General features: G+C 39.3%; 1 protein-coding gene across 1 annotated transcript in view; it reads right to left on the bottom strand.

Annotated features, from left to right (window-relative positions):
- Positions 1–19726, bottom strand: part of TBX18 (T-box transcription factor 18) — a 30423-nt gene that overhangs the window by 3021 nt on the left and 7676 nt on the right. The window contains exons 5-7 of the mRNA XM_067702654.1: positions 11081–11248; positions 7779–7843; positions 2067–2161 (exon numbers count right to left, since the gene is read on the bottom strand). Coding sequence (XP_067558755.1) covers positions 2067–2161; positions 7779–7843; positions 11081–11248 — 328 coding nt within the window. The remainder of the gene's footprint in view (positions 1–2066; positions 2162–7778; positions 7844–11080; positions 11249–19726) is intronic.

The following is a 19726-nucleotide window of genomic DNA, read 5'->3' as shown; positions in this document are numbered from 1 at the left end:
AAAGAGCATCTTTTCCTTTCAACTGTGTACACATGAGCTAGACGGACGTGTTACAAGGGGCGGGTACAAAGATGAAAAGGAGATGGTCTCCGCTCTCAGGAACTGTAATTTAATTGAATTCAGACTGAAATATTTTAAACATAGATCCTCTCAATATTTTCAAGGAAATTATCTCCCCAAGGAGTGACTATTTTTTTTTCCAGAAGATATTAGGACACTATCAGATAGAATTTTCACATTTTCTCCCTCAATTAGCTTTCTCAAAGTTTTCTCATTTTTTAATAATAAACACTACAAATACTGACTTTCCTGGCAACTTTAGAAAATATAAATTTCATCTTACCCTGTATCTTGTTCCAAAATTTCCATCACCTCACTTCTACCCAACTTTTTTTTTTTTTTTTTTTTTTTTTTTTTTGGCTGTACGCGGGCCTCTCACTGTTGTGGCCTCTCCCGTTGTGGAACACAGGCTCTGGACGCACAGGCTCAGCGGCCATGGCTCACGGACTCAGCCGCTCCGCGGCATGTGGGATCTCCCCGGACCGGGGCACGAACCCGTGTCCCCTGCATCGGCAGGCGGGCTCTCAACCACTGCGCCACCAGGGAAGCCCCTACCCAACTTTTACTCTTTCTTTCGGCAGAGCTTCCTCTGGAGCAATATATTTTCTTGCCAAAAAAGAAGGAATTCAAAGAAAAGAGCCAAATTGGTCAAAGACACATCCTGCCTCAAACAAACTTGCAACTTCCCACTGCAAGCTTGTGTGCATCAATGACTGTACCACTCAGGGCTACTGAAATAAGGCAACCGTCTAGAACTTTATTTTCTTTTTAATTGGAGTATAGTTGCTTTACAATGTTGTGTTAGTTTCTGCTGTACAACGAAGTGAATCAGCTACATGTATACATATCTCATTTCCAAACAGAAAATGGTTTGGTGAATCACATGCTAACACAAGAGCAGAGGTCCAGCAAGTAAACAGCCCTGTGAAATAGAGAGGGGGGTTAACCCTGCATCCAATCAATAACAGTGGTGGCGGCTGACTCCCCCCTCTGGATTTGCTGACAGATTGATGTTTGCAACTTGACGGAACTTAGGGAGAGAAGAGAATTCCAATGGGCTGGATAGGTTGTAAAACCTTCATTGCTCTAGTGACAGTGTTTTATACAGCTTCTTAAAATAATCTAAAAGCCCAATCTGCCCAATGATAATTATCTAAAACCCAGCAATGCTAAATTCTCAACGGGGTGCTGGGCAGGATCAGACGTAAAATTCTTGAGTGCAGGAGTGAGCCGCGAGTCCTACGTACCAAGTGGAGAAGGAAGTGTCATCCCTTTCCATGCTGCTCCCTCTGAGGAAACACCAGCCCTGGGCTCGCAGGAAATACTCAAAGGGGAGCTCAGGGAAGGTTGCCTCAGTGTGCCTGACCTTCTCATCATAAATACAAGAGAACCCTGCCTAGAGGCAATTCTGCTGAAGGAAGAGGAAGCTGGCAAGAAAGGGTAAACCGGGACCAGCATGGGCAATTATCTGTGAAGTACACCTGGTACCAGGGCCAACTAGTCTACCTCTAATTTTAAGAAGAGATTTAGGGTAAAGTAAAGGTTATGAAATATATAAACAGCCTAAAACATCCAAGACTTAACCTTTGACCACAACGGCCATTTTCCTGGCCCATCCCCATACCAGACAGAAAAGAGAGGGATCCTGTAATGGGAGGATGTTGGTAATGAGGTCGCCATTATAGAGGACAAGCAATGACTTGTGCAGTTTTCAGTGCCTGAGCATCTGGGCAGGACCTGGCTGTATACATGAGCCAGGAGACTTCTTTTTTTTTTTTCGTTTTTCGTTTTTAAGTCTTTTTTTTTTGATGTGGACCATTTTTAAAGTCTTTATTGAATTTGTTACACTATTGCTTCTGTTTTATGTTTTGGTTTTTTGGCCGGGAGGCATGTGGGATCTTAGCTCCCAGACCAGGGATCGAACCTGCACCCCCTGCATTGGAAGGTGAAGTCTTAACCACTGGACCACCAGGGAAGTCCCTGACCCAAGAGACTTTGTGATTTACCTTGCTTGGGAATTCCAGGGATATCTTCAAAGGTGAGGGTCCGTAGTGAAGGTCTCCAGAATGCATATGACTCCACAAGGGCTTCCAAACCCATTCTAAATGGAAGGGTCAGGATGGGGGTGAACACAAGAAGCTCAGTTAGGAGCAGTTGGAGTTTGCAGCCATAATAAGCAGCTCAGAAAACACCGCTGGTGTTGACAGTGGCCCCCCACATTGGCAGGTGAGGAGCTTGGCACAAACAGAAAAAGAAATGGTTCAGAGATGAGCTACCATTCTGTCGCCAGGAGCACAAGAGGATGGAATCCACCCAGGATGTCCTGTTAACATTCTCAGAAAACTTAGCTGATCTCAGGGGATAAAAAGCTGTACCCTTGTACCAGGAAGTTGGGGTGGAGAGAGTCCATCCTAGCTGCCGTGAGTCCACGGCTTTGCTGTAATCTGGAGCTCAGACTCTCTCCCTGTTACACCACTCTCCCTCTGATGCGGAGAGCTCTGCCACAAAAGCACGCCCTGTAGAGGCATTTCTATCCAGCATCCGGTGCCTCGGCAGCCAGCTGAGAAGAGCACTCATCCTAAGAAAACTGACTTCTCTCTCAGAGGCGTGATCACCACACGCAGGGCAGCCAGGGCGGGCTCTGGGGAAGAGGGGGCAGCCCTGGCTTCTCAGCCCAGCCTGGAGGATGATCCCAGGAAGGTGATCTCACAGGGTGCTACGGTATATGGAGCTAGTATCAGCACCAGACATTATTTTAAAGCCCCTACACACACTTAATGAATGGACACTTAGAGAGACAGGATAACTTCATTATGGGCTACTTACATGGATACATGCATGTTTTAAAACAAGGGTGACTACTCTAAACACATAATAAATGTATGTACCTCCTACTGTAAGTGATTCAGATATCACTTCCGTACATCAGATAACTAAGTCCTCTAGGTCATAGAAATGAGGCCCTTCACTCAACTAGCACATTCTCAAGGCCTCACCAACTATTTCCTCAATCATCTCAGTGCTAAGCAATTTGTTAATCTAGGTAACATTGTGCTTTTCATGAAATATATAGCTCCACTGTAGGAAATGTCTGATTCCTGAGTGTCAAACAGCACACGAACACCTCTTGTGATTGTCAGATACAGTTCTATTTAATACAGATAATCTGTATTTAATGCTGATATTAAAGACAGGGTCTATCTTTAATAGCTTAGACTCCACCTGTTACTTTCCCTCCATCCCCAAGTCATGAGCTATGAACTAAGACTAGAGAAAACCGCCTCACAGAGTCACACCCCCTGTACAACATGGCGAGAGCTCTCTGAAGACCCATGGTAAGTGACCTGTGCGTGCAGCTAAAACCATCTTCCGCCGCTTGCCCTGGGCTGCCCTGAGCATGAAGGACAGAGTCTGTCTTCGGATGGAATCAGTGTGCCCCAGAGAGAGGACTATTTTGTGGTAAGGACACTGGATTGGAGATCAGGAGAACTGGGTTGTAACTACAACCCACTAACCTTGAGTAAATGTTTGAAGCTCCCTGGACTGCAGTTTCCCACAAAGTGAGGATTGGAATACAAAGCTTTAAACCCTCTCCTAGCTCTAAAGTTCTTTACCACGAAGTGATTTTTTTTCCAAACGAGACATGCTATCTGTGGCTGGCTACAAACCAGATCCAAGACCACTCTACTCAGCAATATTTTATGTACATTAAAGTATTGATTGGGGAGAAGGTTGGCAGCCTGGTCAGTCCCAAAGCCCCACATGACCTGCAGGTTTCATTTAATACTCAACTTATGAACGCTGGGTGCTGTTGAGCTGATTGCTCTATTTTTAGCTTGTACTAATACTCAATTTTTATGACTTTCTAGAAAGAAGCTTTTTTAAGCTAAAGAAGTTAGGACACAGTTTTGTATAAACTGCTTTGTGAAACCGCATAGATGAGTTTTCGTAATTGTAGTTTTAAATATTCAGGATACCAGAGTAGTCCTGGAGTGATCTCAAGGGGAATTTACAAAGAGGTAAGTCCTGAGCATCGATGGGACCTAGAAATTTATTAGCTGTGGAGATGACCATCAGTGCCTTATTTGCTTTAGCAGTGTAAACTGTATGATGCTTCAAATAAAAACCCACAGACCAAATTTTTAGGGAGAAGTTATTGATCCTCACAAATATATAACCCTAAGCTGTAAAGGGATGCTCTGAAGGTGACAGATCTACACGTGATCTGATTTGGACCTATTGATATTTTTCTTGAAGCTGTTGTTTCACACTGCAAGTTCTAGAAAGGATTTCAGATATTTTGCAGGAAACAGTTATAAAATATTTATTAGCTGAATCTGGACTTTTTTTTTTAAAAAAAAGCCTTCATTTTCTCCAGTAATGGAGACTTTTTCCCATCTAGTTAAAGAAAAGATAAAAGACACCTCCTGCAGGAGTGTAGCCAAGACGGTAATTTATACAAGATGCTTTTGAACAATTTCCACACTTTATCACCTCGCTAATTTATGCTATCAAATGGCCAAGTTTATTTAGTAAAATGGTTATGTTTTTCCTGAAGTATTTAAAGAGAAGAAATTTTTGTACCTTCCTGAGTAAAACATTTTATAGGGTCAACCGTAAGGCCTAACTGAAGAATGAAACTATTCTCAGCACATAAATTCTCCTTCACGTAACAAATGTCTTGCAGGAGAGCTTTTAAGGGCTGAAGCTACTGATTCCTATAAAATAGGCTGCAGAACCATAAATAGCCAGGAGGGTATAATTTTTAATTCAATTGTTTTATAAAGTTTAAAAAAATCACAAGTCCAAGTTTCTTTCTTGTCCTGCATAATTTGTTTATTTCATGTCTAGGGAAAAATAAAAACAGAATGTGTATTAAAAAGCAGTAACAACAGTGCAAGAAAACTGGGGGTATTAAAGAAATATTTTGAATTTTTTCTCATGGGCTTTTTTCTCTATCAATATATGAAAACATATCACCCCTCCCCCAAGTCCTCAGCACCAACGCACCTTCCTGGTCTTACAGATAACTTTCTTTTTAAAGGAAAATAATACATAAGTTAGAAATCTTTAAAGCTGACCAAATTCTCTCTTTTCATTATAAGTGTCTTTTGCATTTATCAGTGGAAAATGTTAAAATCAGATTTTTTTAAAACTGGGAATACTGGTCCATAGATATTTAGCATTCCAAAATGGGCACTGAAGAGCTTTTCTGTGATAAGCAGAAGTCATTTAAATGAGAAAAAAAGTGAAACTATTAATTTCACTAACAAGAAAGCTATGTATAAGTTCAACATGTTTTTCCTATACTATGATATTGTTTAAAGATTTGGAGTAAAATAAAAATTTAAAATTTTAACAACCTTTAAAAAGTGTTAAAACATAATTTATTATTTTTTGCGTGTCGATTAAAAACTTTAAAAGGTTTAGAGTCAGGCAATAAACAGCAAGCACCATGGATGCCATGCTTATATACTCCTGAAACAGCCAAAGGGAAGAAAAAATTTCTATCAAACCTAGCATTTGACCTCATGGTACCAAACAAGAGACTTAGTGGTTTATTTTCACCAATGCCTCTGAGTTTTTTTCACTGATCAAATTTTTAAAAACTAACGTCTTTTCATTGTGCTGACTTATCTAGAATTCTTCCTGAAACCTTGTAATATGTATCTTATCATCTCACTTCTACTTATAGGCTTATCCACTATGACTACTACCCAAAATACACCTTTAAAAATATGTTTAAAGTTATTGCTTCAAAAACAAACTGACAGTAATGTGCAACATGATAAATATAATGAACACTGCTGTATATTATAGAGGAAAGTTATTAAGAGAGGAAATCTTAAGAGTTCTCATCACAAGGAAAAAAAATTGTTTTTCTATTTCTTTAATTTTGTATCTATATGAGATGATGGATGTTCACTAAACTTATTGAGGTCATAATTTCATGATGTATGTAAGTCAAATCATTATGCAGTACACCTTAAACTTAGGCATGCTGTATGTCAATTGCATCTCAATAAAAGTGGAAGAAAAAAAAAAGACTGCGTACAAGCCATGTGACCCCCCCAATGTCAACAGCAGTGAGGTCTTTGCTAGAGCCATCCTACAGGAGAGCCTGGACTTAGTTCCTGGATGTATGATCTCAAGCCTAAATGCTGCCCTCCTGGAGTTTCAGTGAGTTTTAATAAATTTATTCTCTGCTTTAAAAAAAAAAAAGAACTGAAAGAAATGCAAGGGTCATAAATAGATACATACTCTTCGGCTATAACCAAAACCACAAGAAGATTCCATCAAAGTATTTGGCAAGGTAGAAAAGGAGTCATCCCAGGGGCTTCCTTCAGTCACCTTACCAGTGACCACCCCAGTTACTAGATCATTCAACTTTCAGAAACTCCTCTGAAAAGCAAAGTTAACCATGAGCTAATGCAACATAACAAAAGCCAAGCAAAGTTTTTCTGCACATGGAAAGAGACATCTAAAATGACAGAATCATCTCAATACAGCAGACAATGTATAGTAGGAATACCTGCAAATCTTCCTACAGAGTGAAGCCCTGTTATTAGTCAGTCTTGTTGATCTGCCTGCGCTAAGTTTAAGGCTTAGGGCAGGTGTTTAAATGAATCATTGCATATGAAGATGAAATCAAGTCTTTCTGCAAGCATTTGAGTTTATTCTGAGAAAAGGTCTCTGTCTACACTACCTTGCCCAGCTAATCAGCTGAAAGAACTAAAAGTCTGCACTACTGCTTGATTGTTTTCTCTCTACAATTTAAAGTGAAATTGTTCCTAAAATAAGATAATCGGGGATTTTGACCTCTATATTTAGACAAGGCACCATTATATAAATATGTACACCGCCTACCAATACCAAGTTTTCAAGAAGTATTTCTGGAGTAAAGTGATAAAAAATGTCTCAAATACTTTTTAAAAACAAAGTGCTTTTAAAAACATTTAAGTCAAAGTCTTACCCTGAAAGGGCATCTGGAGAACGTTAGTCTATTATTACTATCAACAGTTATTTTAGAAAACGTTGCACTGAACTGTATTGGGATAGAATCATATCAATAAATTCAAAAACTCTTGGCACACAGACTAGGGTGGTCTGCTTTTTGATAAAAAGTAATAGAGTGGAATTCATTATTGTAGCTCTCCCACTTAGTACAAACACCATAAAACACGACACAGAAAAAATAAACAAGTGTGTGGCTGTCAGTAGAGCCAAGACAAATTTGGAAACCAAAGAACATCAGCTGTCTTGGCAGTGAGGAGTAGTCTCATATTCTAGTTGGAAATCTGAGTGAACAAGAGTCTGTCCTATTTCGAAGACAGATCAATACATAATTGTGACATCACTAAGCAAATTCTAAACCAAGAGCAGATGCAGAGAGTATTTTGATTTGGGATATTAAAGCCCCTGGATCTTGAGGGGCAGGTTTCCACAAGGCCCCTTCAGAGGCAGCATGCACTGTACACCCTGAGAACTTCCGTTTTCACCCCAGCATTTCACATCAATATTAATCTTAGAAATGGGCAAAATGCCACACCCAAAATAAGTTACATCCAAGGCTCAATGATATTAGTAAATTTAAATCCTCATCAGAAGTGATTTCAAAACCATGTCAGTAAATTTAATTGTTTACTTTGTAATGGAAAGTTCACAATAAAAAATCAAATATATTTATCACAGCCAGAATGTTTTCCACTAAGGCTCACCTGTTACGCCCAGAGTCTCGGAAGCCTTTGGCAAAGGGATTCCTATCTATCTTCAGGCGAGTAATCTGCAGAGCAGAAAAAAAAAATCACATCAAGTCTTATTATAAATGCCAAGGAAGGTTATTAAAAATGGAAATGATGAAAGAACTATAAGTAACTCCAAAATTAACTGTCAGAGGATGTACTGTGTTCTTCCCTGTTTCTCAGGTATTTTATTATATTAGTAGCAAAGCTACATGAAAATTTCAGAAATCATCTAGACATTCATTTGCTATGAAAAGGACATTCCCCCGCCTCTGTTCAAGCTCTGTAATAGATAAAGTTTGCTTTGCTTTTAATATCCCTGGAGAAGGAGATTCTGAATCATCTGTTGATAATTTGCCCTTTGTTTGACAACCTCTCTAAACTAAAATTCTTCCCTTTATTAACGCTGTGACATGTGTCTGTTTCTCTTGCAGTAGTGGTGATGCGGAGCAGCTAATATCCAGCTTCTATTTAACAGACATTTATACGCTCGAGTGTTGTTAACCTTCTTCAGAAATAGGCAATATACATTCCTTTAACTTTGTCTCTCCTTGAATCATCTTTATGGCTCTCATCTCCTCTTTTATCTATGGATTCGTGACCTGGTCAGAGCACTACAGTGAATGTCTAACCAGAGGTAACCATGACTTGAAGGTTCTAATGGGATTCAATCTTATATATGTAGGAGAAATAAATAATGGCTTCATTTTAACTACAGTTGTAATTTGTTGACTCACAACCAGATTTTTGCCCAGGAAGGCCCCAAGATTTGAGGGAAACATTTTTGCAAGTGGTCTAATCGTCTCCATTAAAAACAACTTTTTGTAGTCATACCATCCTGAAATTGACACTAGTAAACAACGTCCCATTTGTTTCTTACCAGATGTCCACTTTGCCCAAAGGAGTTAACAGCCTATTTTCTAAGAATCACATCGTGCTTTGTTTTCTGTGTTCCCTGGTTTAGTGGAATCTCCAAAGTTAATGAACATCCTTCTTTCTTATTGTGCCATTTTGGCCAAGGACAGACGAACACTGCTGGACGACACTAAGGCAAAGAAAGGCACCCTTGGAAAGTCATCCGCAATCCCCCTATATTATGCTGTGTATGCTCTCAACCATCTGCCAATCAGCCATGCAACACCTGAGGTAGGTGTACTCCATATGCTACTGTCTTAGTGTGTGGATAAAACTACATTATAAATGAGATAATGTAAGAGTCTGCTAAGTAATTCACCATGTCTGCCACTCTGCCATTGAAAGAATTCTTTATAATTCATTATAGCTCAATTATCTGTTCATTTAAATCATGTTTAAAGAACATTTAATAACTTAAGTGTTCATTTAAAATAGTATTTTAAAAAAGAGTACATATTTATATAATGGTGCCTTGTCTAAATATAGGTTTTTCACAATTACTATTATAATGATTTTTTATTGCTGACATCACATCTGTTGAGTGCATACCATGTATGCTGTAATATGAGTTTTGTGCATATTATTTTATTGAATTCTCATAGCAACTTAGATGTAGTTATTATCCCAATTTTATGTTTCTTTTACACTGGGTTAAGTTTCCTATGATCATAAGGTTAACTGGCCATAGAACTGGGCTAGCACCCCAGGCTTTAGAGCCCACGCTGGTAGCCACCAAGCATGGGCTGCTTACCAATTTTCCAAAAGTTCTTCAAAATGGCAGCCAGGAAGTTTAAAAAAATGAACATGGTTTTTCATCATCAATTTTCTTTTCTTCTAATTTTTCCATCCTCTTAATTGATTTGTCAACATTTGTGAATTGGTGTTAGTCACCAACATGTACCAAAAGCCCACTGCAGCTCGTTTATTGTATCACAGAGGCTAGTAGAAAATACACTTTTAACACAGTTAATTGGGTACGTTGGAGAGAGACAGACAGACAGACAGACAGAGAAAAAAGATGAACTGGGTAACAAATGCCTCTGCTCTTTTCTCTCCATGCATTATATTTTTCCTTTAATAAAAAACATTTTCTACACCTGACATATTTTAAGAATATCTTCCTAATTATCTCCAGCCCTTGCGGGCCTGTTACTGTTGCAGCCTCTCCCGCTGCGGAGCCCAGCCTCCAGACGTGCAGGCTCAGCGGCCATGGCTCACGGGCCCAGCTGCTCCGCGGAATGTGGGATCTCCCCGGACCGGGGTACAAACCCGTGTCCCCTGCATCGGCAGGCGGACTCTCAACCACTGCGCCACCAGGGAAGCCCTCTCCAGCCCTTTTAAAGGTTAATTTCATGTTCCCTCCCAAAAACCTGTATAGAAGTGTGACAACGTGAGTATGAGAGGACAGGACAGCCTGGGCTGTGGGACAGGTGTCGCCACATGGACGAGAACAGATGAGCCTCTCAGCCCTAAAGGAGGACACACAGGACAGGGTCCAAATCTCCTAAGAAGCTTTAAAACAACAGAAAACACAACAGAGAGTTTATAAAGCCTAAAATTGTTAACTGAGATGTATATAAATGTAAAGAGAAGTGGAAACCTAAAATAATTCTGCTGACCGTTGAAATTTTAAAAAAATCTACCACAGACCACATCAGCCTCAACTCCATCGCTATTTCTTATGAAAACTGTCCAGAATTGCATGGATCAAATAATTGCCTCAATTCAGTTATCCACCTGCTTGACACAGCCTTAAAGAAGTACATATACTTACTCATATAGAAAAGAAGTTTTTCACTTTTCAAATTATTTCCAATTTTATGAAAGGATTACTCCACAATCGCTCATCTCTCAGACTATATAAGCATATGCATCACCCTCTATCACAATTAAAGCATATCTTGAAAGAAATAGCCCTTTTGTATATATATACTAAAATGACTGCATAGGATAAATGCTTCTGAAATATTTCCCATAATATATGGATGGTAGCTTTAAAATAAAGTGAGCTGTCAAATCCCATGCCCTGTGACGTAACTCACTTTCATATCCTACATGCCTATTTCCTAGTCAATACACATGCTTTCTAATTTTAATTATGACATCAGGATTCAATGTCTCAAAATGGAAAGTAAACCTACACGGCCAGTCATGAGACACACTCTGGTCTGAAGAAATCCTCACTAGAGTAGCTTTACATGAGGAATAATGGATAAATAATTGTTATTACAATACATATATATTCTGGATGGCAAATGCTTTATGACAATTCATAACATTTAGATATAGTGAAAAGAAGAGCTAGCTTTCAATCTGCACATGAAATTAAACGGCTAGAAAGATCCCAATTCTGAGAACAGTACCTGCTGGTTCTGATAGGCGGTGACAGTGGTGAAAACAGTTTCTGGAAAGGAGAATGCCTTCACTCCCTCCCCACATGGAACAGGCTTGATGGGAGAAAGATCATCCCCACAGTCTTTACGGATGACATGGACTCGCGGTTGGTATTTGTGCATAGAATGAAGAATAATCTATGTCAAGGAAAGAGAAGCCAAATTTGTCAGCAACTTCTGCCTTGACTAAATCTTTAACGTGCAAAATGAATCCCAGTTGGAAATAAAAATATCCAAGGCTCTGAAAGTGCCAATTTAATAAAGTATATCAAAATTGGACTGAGACTGCTAGGAAGCTGTTTGCAAAGTGTGCATAAAAATACAAACGAAAAAAAGTAATCACTATTTTGGCGGAACCCTGTGTATAACCATACGAATGTAACATCAAATTTTCTGTTTCTGAAAACACAAGAATAAATTCATAAGCCTTTTATTTATAATGAGCCTAATGGAACACAGAGTCCAAGACAATAAAACTAAGAGTGAGACTGAAATGATTATTTGAATTCTACCACACCCATCCCCTAAAAATAAGTATTTGCACACCAAGGTTTTCTTCAGAAACATTTTTTCCCTTGTTGGTGACCACAACATGTCTATTCAAGGGCAAAGGGATTTTAAGGATACCCCAGGGTGTGACTTATGCGTGGCTCACAAAGTCTCTGGTTTGCCTGGAGAGCCCAGCGTCCGTGCTCCCATCATAACAAGGTTTCCAAAACCCAGATGCCTAGCGATGCAAAAGCTCTCAGACTCAGCTAGGGGAATCTGATGATACGGTTCAACTGCCTTCTGCCCAAAGACTCCACTTCTGAGAATTTATCCTAAGGAAATATTCCAAATCCAGAAAAGCGTTTCATATACAAAGATGTGCAGTGCACCATTTACAACAGTGGAAAAACTATAAACCACTGACATGAGTAGACTGGTTAGGTAAATGAAAGTCCACACAGTGGGATACAACATTATTCAGCCATTACTAACGCTTTTAGGACATCTTTAACCACATAATGAAACGCTTCTTTTTAAATCTTAAATTAGAATAAAGGATCCAAGTTGTTTTTCAACTTATCATAACTACATAAAAGTAGACAGTAAAAAGGACCCATACAAAGATATGAAGAGTGGTCACAGCTCTGGATGATGGAATTGTGCGTGAATGTTTTCTTCTTCTTTATACGTTTTATACTGTCAAGGTTGAGCAGGTGGGGTAAAGAAATAGCCCTAACCCTCTATGCCTACTTTCTGGAGATCAGCACGGTGCTTTGTGACCACCTAGAGGGGTGTGATAGGGACCAGGTGGAGGGAGACACAAGAGGGAGGGGATATGGGGATATATGTATACATTTAGCTGATTCACTTTGTTATACAGCAGAAAGTAACACAACATTGTAAAGCCATTATACTCCAATAGAGACGTTAATAAATAAATAAATAAATGCAATGTGTGATTCTGGATTGGAACCCAGACAGGAAAAAACAGTACTCAAAAGATATTATTGTGACAGCTGGAAATTTTTGAATATGGACTGTGTATTAAAAATAGTATATGTCGGGCTTCCCTGGTGGCACAGTGGTTGAGGGTCCGCCTGCCGATGCAGGGGACACGGGTTTGTGCCCCGGTCCGGGAGGATCCCACGTGCTGCGGAGCGGCTGGGCCCGTGAGCCATGGCCGCTGAGCCTGCGCGTCCGGAGCCTGTGCTCCGCAACGGGAGAGGCCACAACAGTGAGAGGCCCGCGTACCGCAAAAAAAAAAAAAAAAAAAAAATTGTATATGTCAATGATTAAAAAAAAAAAGAAACAGCCCTATCCAATGGGATTTTCTATTTGCTGCCAGGAATCCAAATTAATATATTCACTAATGAGTTTAGTTAATGAATCTATATGTTTCCTGAGCTATACAATTTGAATTCCGGTTTTGAGGAGTTAGGAGTTTGGAGAAATGCTTAAACAAAGGTCTGGGAAAAACACAGTGGTTGGTTGACCTGCCTCATGTTTTTCAGGATGTGCGCAGTTTAAATAAGCCACATTCAGAATCACTGGTCAGCCCAAACACAAATAGCCCTCTACCTGTAGAGTGTGTTTGCTGCCCCCAAAGGATGTCTTTACACTCTGTTATTAACCAACAGTTTTGGGGTTTTTTTAACCCTAAAATTTTCTTTCTATCAGTGGAGGAAATGCCTGGATAGCAGATCTAATGATGGGACCCACCAGACCTTCCTGATGGAACAATAGCATGAGTCTGAGGAAAGGACAAGAGGGGACAATAGCCTTCATCATCACCCAGGGACACACAACGCAAATCAGCAACCTCTGGAAAAGTCTGTTTCCAGGTTTAGAAAAGGACAGAATTTCAACTAACTCATTCATGGCTCACAAAATCAGTTTAAAGTGTTGCAACTGGAAATTTTAAAAATAAGTAAAATTAGCAAATAAAGCAGAAAAATAGAGTGTGCTGCTTGTAGTAAGAATAGATACTGTTTTCCAAAACACTGTCTGCTTTCTGTGTGTGTGTGTGTGTGTGTGTGTGTGTACACTAAGTCTAACATGAAATGTATGTCTGGCTGTGAGTCAGGTAAAAAGTATGAAAAAGCAAGATTTAATTCCAATGATTAGCAAATTCCAGAGCAGACTAAAAATTGGAAAAAGCCACTTTACATTAAACAAACAAAAATACAGTGCATGGCCAAGAAGACGAGAGTGAACTGGCTTGTAGTGAAGGAAACAAAAATTCATTTGGGTTTCTGTTTACTAGTCAATGAAAAGTGGGTTCTTGTTTTATAAAGTCTTTGTTCTCTCAAGCAGATTTCTCTGTATAGCTATATACACTTTAATTTCATTTATTTGTTTATATCCTTACGAAATCTCCAAAATGACTTAAGGTGGGGTATACTGGGGTAGGGTACAGAAATAGATGAGGCATGCCTATGTTTGCACATTAAAGGGTAACTGCCAATAGCAACCTGAAAATTATTCAAGGAAAATAATATACTTTCAATATGATCTATAGGAATATAGTATATCCCTGGAAATTTTAAGAGAATGCTAAACGAGCCTTAGTTATTCTCATAAAATAGCATGATTTGCTTTTTTTTTTCCATTATTTGCTTTTTAATGAACTATCAAAGTTATAATGACAAGTGTTCAAGAATATTTTTTTAACATCTTTATTGGAGTATAATTGATTTACAGTGGTGTGTTAGTTTCTGCTTTATAACAAAATGAATCAGTTATACATATACATATGTTCCCATATCTCTTCCCTCTTGCATCTCCCTCCCTCCCACCCCCCCATCCCACCCCTCTAGGTGGTCACAAACCACCTAGCTGATCTCCCTGTGCTATGTGGCTGCTTCCCACTAGCTATCTACCTTACGTTTGGTGTATATATGTCCATGCCTCTCTCGCTTTGTCACAGCTTACCCTTCCCCCTCCCCATATCCTCAAGTCCATGCTCTAGTAGGTCTGTGTCTTTATTCCCATCTTACCCCTAGGCTCTTCATGACATTTTTTTTCTTAGATTCCATATATATGTGTTAGCATACGGTATTTGTTTTTCTTTCTGACTTACTTCACTCTGTATGACAGACTCCAGATCCATCCACCTCACTACAAATAACTCAGTTTTGTTTCTTTTAATGGCTGAGTAATATTCCATTGTATATATGTGCCACATCTTCTTTATCCATTCATCAAGAATATTTTGCTTATTTAATAGAACAAGTAGAACAAGGAGAACCACTGGCCTTATAAACAAGGAGACCACAATGATAGTGCCCATTTCTGAAACTCAGATAATTATAACTGATCTGCATGTTCCGTGCTCTCTGTTCTGTTCAGATGGAGGCTGTTTTTTCTTTGGGGCATTACCTAGTAGCATAGATAGTCACATGGACCTCTGTCCATAAACACGGGGTGCTTTCCCATGTGAAGGTTAATACAGTTTTTTCCCACATTAAAGATACTAGGTTTGAGTCAAAAGAAGCACGATGTTACGTGTTTCTGATCTGATGGGCCTTAAGTGCCTGTAGTTTGACAGATACACCACCTGTCCCTCACAAAACAGCTCAACAGGGAAACACTACCTGCTGACTCTGGAACTTTTCTACATGACCTAAATGCCAGTGTTGGAACAAGTCAAGCAAAGGACCAAGAAGGAGCAGATAACAAAAACCTGGCTCCCTGCATTTTTGGTGATACCAGATGCAGACTTGCTTTCAATGGTAGGGGTCAGGGTAGGTACACAGGGTTGCAAGCTCCGTATCAAAGTGGCCTGGGTTTTGTTTCAGGTGTGATGCTGTGCCCTTACAAATATGGACTTTCAAATTCATCAGCTCATTTGAGTCACTCAAAATTCTCTGGTTCCGATATAACCCATGAGAGAACCAAGGCCCAGAGAGTCAAAGTTTTTTTGCTTATGAACCTTAGCCCTCTAAGCCATGGCAAGTTCCTTCCATCAGGGAGATCTAGCAATCTCCCCTGTGACCTCTTGCTTCCCCATCTGATTCTCGAGCAGAAATGGGAAGAGGGTGAGGACAAACTCAGAGCTAGGGTGACTGTATCAGTGAATCCTCAGCAGCTGGAAGAACAGACCCTCCGACAAGTTTCCTGGCTGTAGATGCCTGACTGTGCTTCCTTCCAAAGTACACCAGCACTGTGGGTACAAGTCCTGCCCTGGTTAAAGGTGCACCATTACCTTAGATATAGAATTACCTTAGATATAGAATTATCTAATTCTGCAGGGAAATGTTCACCTGAATGTTTCCCTCCAGACAGCAAATTCCAAGTGGAACATGCACATAATGAGAAGGAAATACCCCACCCAAGCATGCTGACCATCTGCTCCCAGGTAATCCAAGAATCAGTCTTGGTTTGTATACAATCCAAGACAAAGCTGACTACAGTCTCCCCAAAGGACAAGTAGGGATTATAAAGTCTTCACAACATTCAAGATTAGCTGTGGAGATTGAAGTAGGTCAGAAAGAGAAAAACAAATACCGTATGTTAACACATATATATATGGAATCTAAAAAAAAAAAAAGGTCTGAAGAACCTAGGGGCAGGACAGGAATAAAGACACAGACGTAAAGAATGGACTTGAGGACACAGGGAGGGGGAAGCGTAAACTGGGACGAAGTGAGAGAGTGTCATGGGTATATATACACTACCAAGCGTAAGACAGATAGCTAGTGGGAAGCAGCCACATAGCACAGGGAGATCAGTTCGGTGCTTTGTGACCACCTAGAGGGGTGGGATAAGGAGGGTGGGAGGGAGATGCAAGAGGGAGGAGATATGGGGATATATGTATATGTATAGCTGATTCACTTTGTCATAAAGCACAAACTAACACATTGTAAAGCAATTATACTCCAATAAAGATGTTAAAAAAAGACATACATGTGTAGTCCTAAAAATTATAAGATTAATTTTTCTTTAATAAAAAGTTGACACGCTAAACAGGAAAAAAAAACAGATTAGCTGTGGAGTGGTGGGACGTTTCTACATCTCTAGATTCTCACCAGTATTCCTCTCTAAACAATTCTTGGTGTTTGGAAAGATGAAAAATCACTTTGGGGAAAATCACAATGGCACATAATCTCATGTGCAGCCCTAGGTCCACTCACAGCCCTGTGACAATTTGTTTCCTCCAATCTCTCTGTGTTTAATAAAAGTCCCAGGTCTACATGGAGTTCTCAAGTCACCATGTTGAACACTTGTACATCTTTAGCCGAATAAAACTGGGAACTGAGAGGACAAAAAGTAGGAAACCAATTTAGAAAACAAATTACCTCGCATTTGAATCTACAGCTTGATTGGTTAGAGATTAGTGTCACTTCCTTTAGAATTGGGGGGTGGGGAGGCTCAACTGTATGAGGGCAGAGAGGTGAGAGTCCCTGAGAGGTCTCTGCATCAGGAAAGGGACTGCTGAGTTAGTCCCATCACAATGGTACTGCTGACTTCTCAGACGCTGAATCACATCAGCAATAGAATAAGAAATGACTTCCTAATCTCTAATCTAATCTTATTTAGGGTCACCAAACTGAGCAAAGAAACACAGCAGACACCTTCTTTACAGGGCCTTCCCAATGTCTCCTGGCTGGAACAATATGGTAACTGCACTGCTGTGCGCTGACATCACGATCACCTGTGTGCCTGTCCTCTCTCCCTATCTAGGCTAGAAGATCACTGAAGGCAGAGACTATGGCTTCTTATCTCTTACTACATTTTACAAAGTCTTCAAAACTTTGTTTTTAAATAAAGAACAGAAAAGAGCATTTTCCCTCCTACCTTCTCCTCTAGTATCAAGCGATATGTACATTTTTACTATTTGCAAAGGCAATTTCCTCGCTTCCAAAATGCACAGGTACATATTATTCTCTCCCTATTCCCTGCACACACTAATTACTTTCCTTTATTAAAGTATTACATCCTGTCACAACCTTAAAAGAATTTTACTGGAAAATGACACACTTCTATAGATTGTGTCTGTTTTCTGCTATGTTTTTATTTTTTAAGAGTGAAATGTTATAATTATTTAGGTATAAACAATTGTGGCTCAAGTTGCAATCTATTCTTTTGTATTTAAAACAAATGCTGTGTGATAACTAACGCTATGTGTCAACTTGGCTAGACCACGGTACCTAGATGTTTGGCCAAACACCAGTCTTGATGTCGTTGTGAAGGTACTTTTCAGTTGAGATTAACATTTAAATCAGTAGAGTAAATCAGATACCCTCCATAATGTGGGTGGGCCTTACCCAATCAGTTGAAAGACTTAAGAGAAAAAAGGTGGAGGTCCCCTGAGGAAGAGGAGATTCTGCTTCCAAACTGCCTCGAGGCTCAAGCTGCAACATCAGCTCTTCCCTGGGTCTTCAGCCTGCCCACCCACCCTGCAAATTTCACACCTACCAGCCACCACAATTGTGTGAGCCAGTTCCCTAAAACAAATTCCTCCTCTATCTCTATCTCTATTTCTATCTATATCTATCTATATACCTATAACTATATCTATACATTCTGTGGGTTCTGTTTCTCTAGAGAATGCTGTTTTAAATAAAGTCTAGTGAAATTATGAAGTTAAAATCAGATGGATAAATTACTAGATCTATATCTAATTTTGTAGATTTGGTAGATATTAGATATAAAGCCAGTAATTTGATCTGAAAGAATTTGAATTATAGAATGACTATATTTATTTAAATTATTTAAAGGAGTTTGTCCCTTATATATGACAGTGTATAGCTTTTAGACCCACTTATCTCTTTAAAAGATATATTCTCAAACTATAGAACTCAGAAAAGCAGGGTATGTTTAAGCTTTGAAAACAGGTAACACTTAGTGCCATTTATTTTAAAAATTTTTACTGTAAAAAATATTAAAGACTCCTCAGTGGATGCACTGGCAAAATTTCACAGTTGGCTCCCCCAATGAGACAGAAGAAACTAGTGTTCTTTCATTGAAATCAAATGAAAAATAACTGTTACAACCTGACTGTGTATATACAGAAAAAATAGAAGAGAAGCAAAGTAATGCACTAAAGTACAGGGCATGAAGTGGGATTCAGAAATAAACTGTACACTGTTACTTTTCTGATTCTGGTTTAGAATATGAAAGGCAACAAATAAACTAAGTACTGGCAGTTTGAGAGAGATGAGTCTTAAAAATTCAGATGCTGCATCTGTACCACAATGAAATTTGTACTTGAATGTCTTCATTAAGGTCAATTTGCTTAAGATATTATCTAGCAACTTACAAATCACATCCTGTCATCGCTGTATTACTAGCTTATGACAGTTTGCATTTTTGTTTGAAAAGATTGGCCCATAAATATGCTATCTTCATGTCACCCCTTTGAGAAATGAACTAGTTGGTATTCCTTTTACGTACCATATATGCTCTTAAAAAGGCATTTCAATCCTGCTTCAGTCAAAACCCTCTCAAATAACAGAAACCTAATAGAAATGCTAGCATTGAGTGGAAATCAGCATGTATCCAGAGTTACTTATTTATTAAAATAATAAGGGTAGTCTTGCCTAGGAACAATACTGTGTACAAATTAATAAAGTGTTAAAAATGACTATATTATTGAAATGGCTGGCTTTAGCATATATATCATTTTTCAGCAGTTTTAAGATGAAAAGGAATTATTACAACGTATTTGACACCTTAGATGTCGTTACAAAACAATTGGGAGCTTGCAGGTGGAACACGCAAACAGCATAAGCCTGGGCTGTTATTGAGAAGCATGAGCTTCACTGGAGAAAGAACTGGATGCAGGCAGGACACAATAAATCATTATCACTGTTCACCCAAGTGCCAAGAATTCATATTCAGAGTATAATAATTGGCACCTCACGGGATTTCAAACAAATGTTTTGGCTAAAAATGGCTGCCTGAGGTTCTTTCGTTCCAATACAAATGCAATATCTAGTTTTCCCTATTAAATGCTTCATAGAATACTCCGGCCACAGGCATAATCTCTGATGCAACTATAACCTAGATTTTGCGCAGACTGTGCACAGGCTAGTCAACCAGGAGAGGAATTTCATGATCTTATAAAAGTTCATTTCCTTCAGGCAGGAACAGTACAGATACAGCCCACGCCATCCAATGGAGGCA

Source organism: Pseudorca crassidens, chromosome 13, assembly GCF_039906515.1.
Source record: "Pseudorca crassidens isolate mPseCra1 chromosome 13, mPseCra1.hap1, whole genome shotgun sequence".
NCBI lineage: Eukaryota > Metazoa > Chordata > Mammalia > Artiodactyla > Delphinidae > Pseudorca > Pseudorca crassidens.
This window is presented reverse-complemented; position numbering and strand designations above follow the sequence as displayed.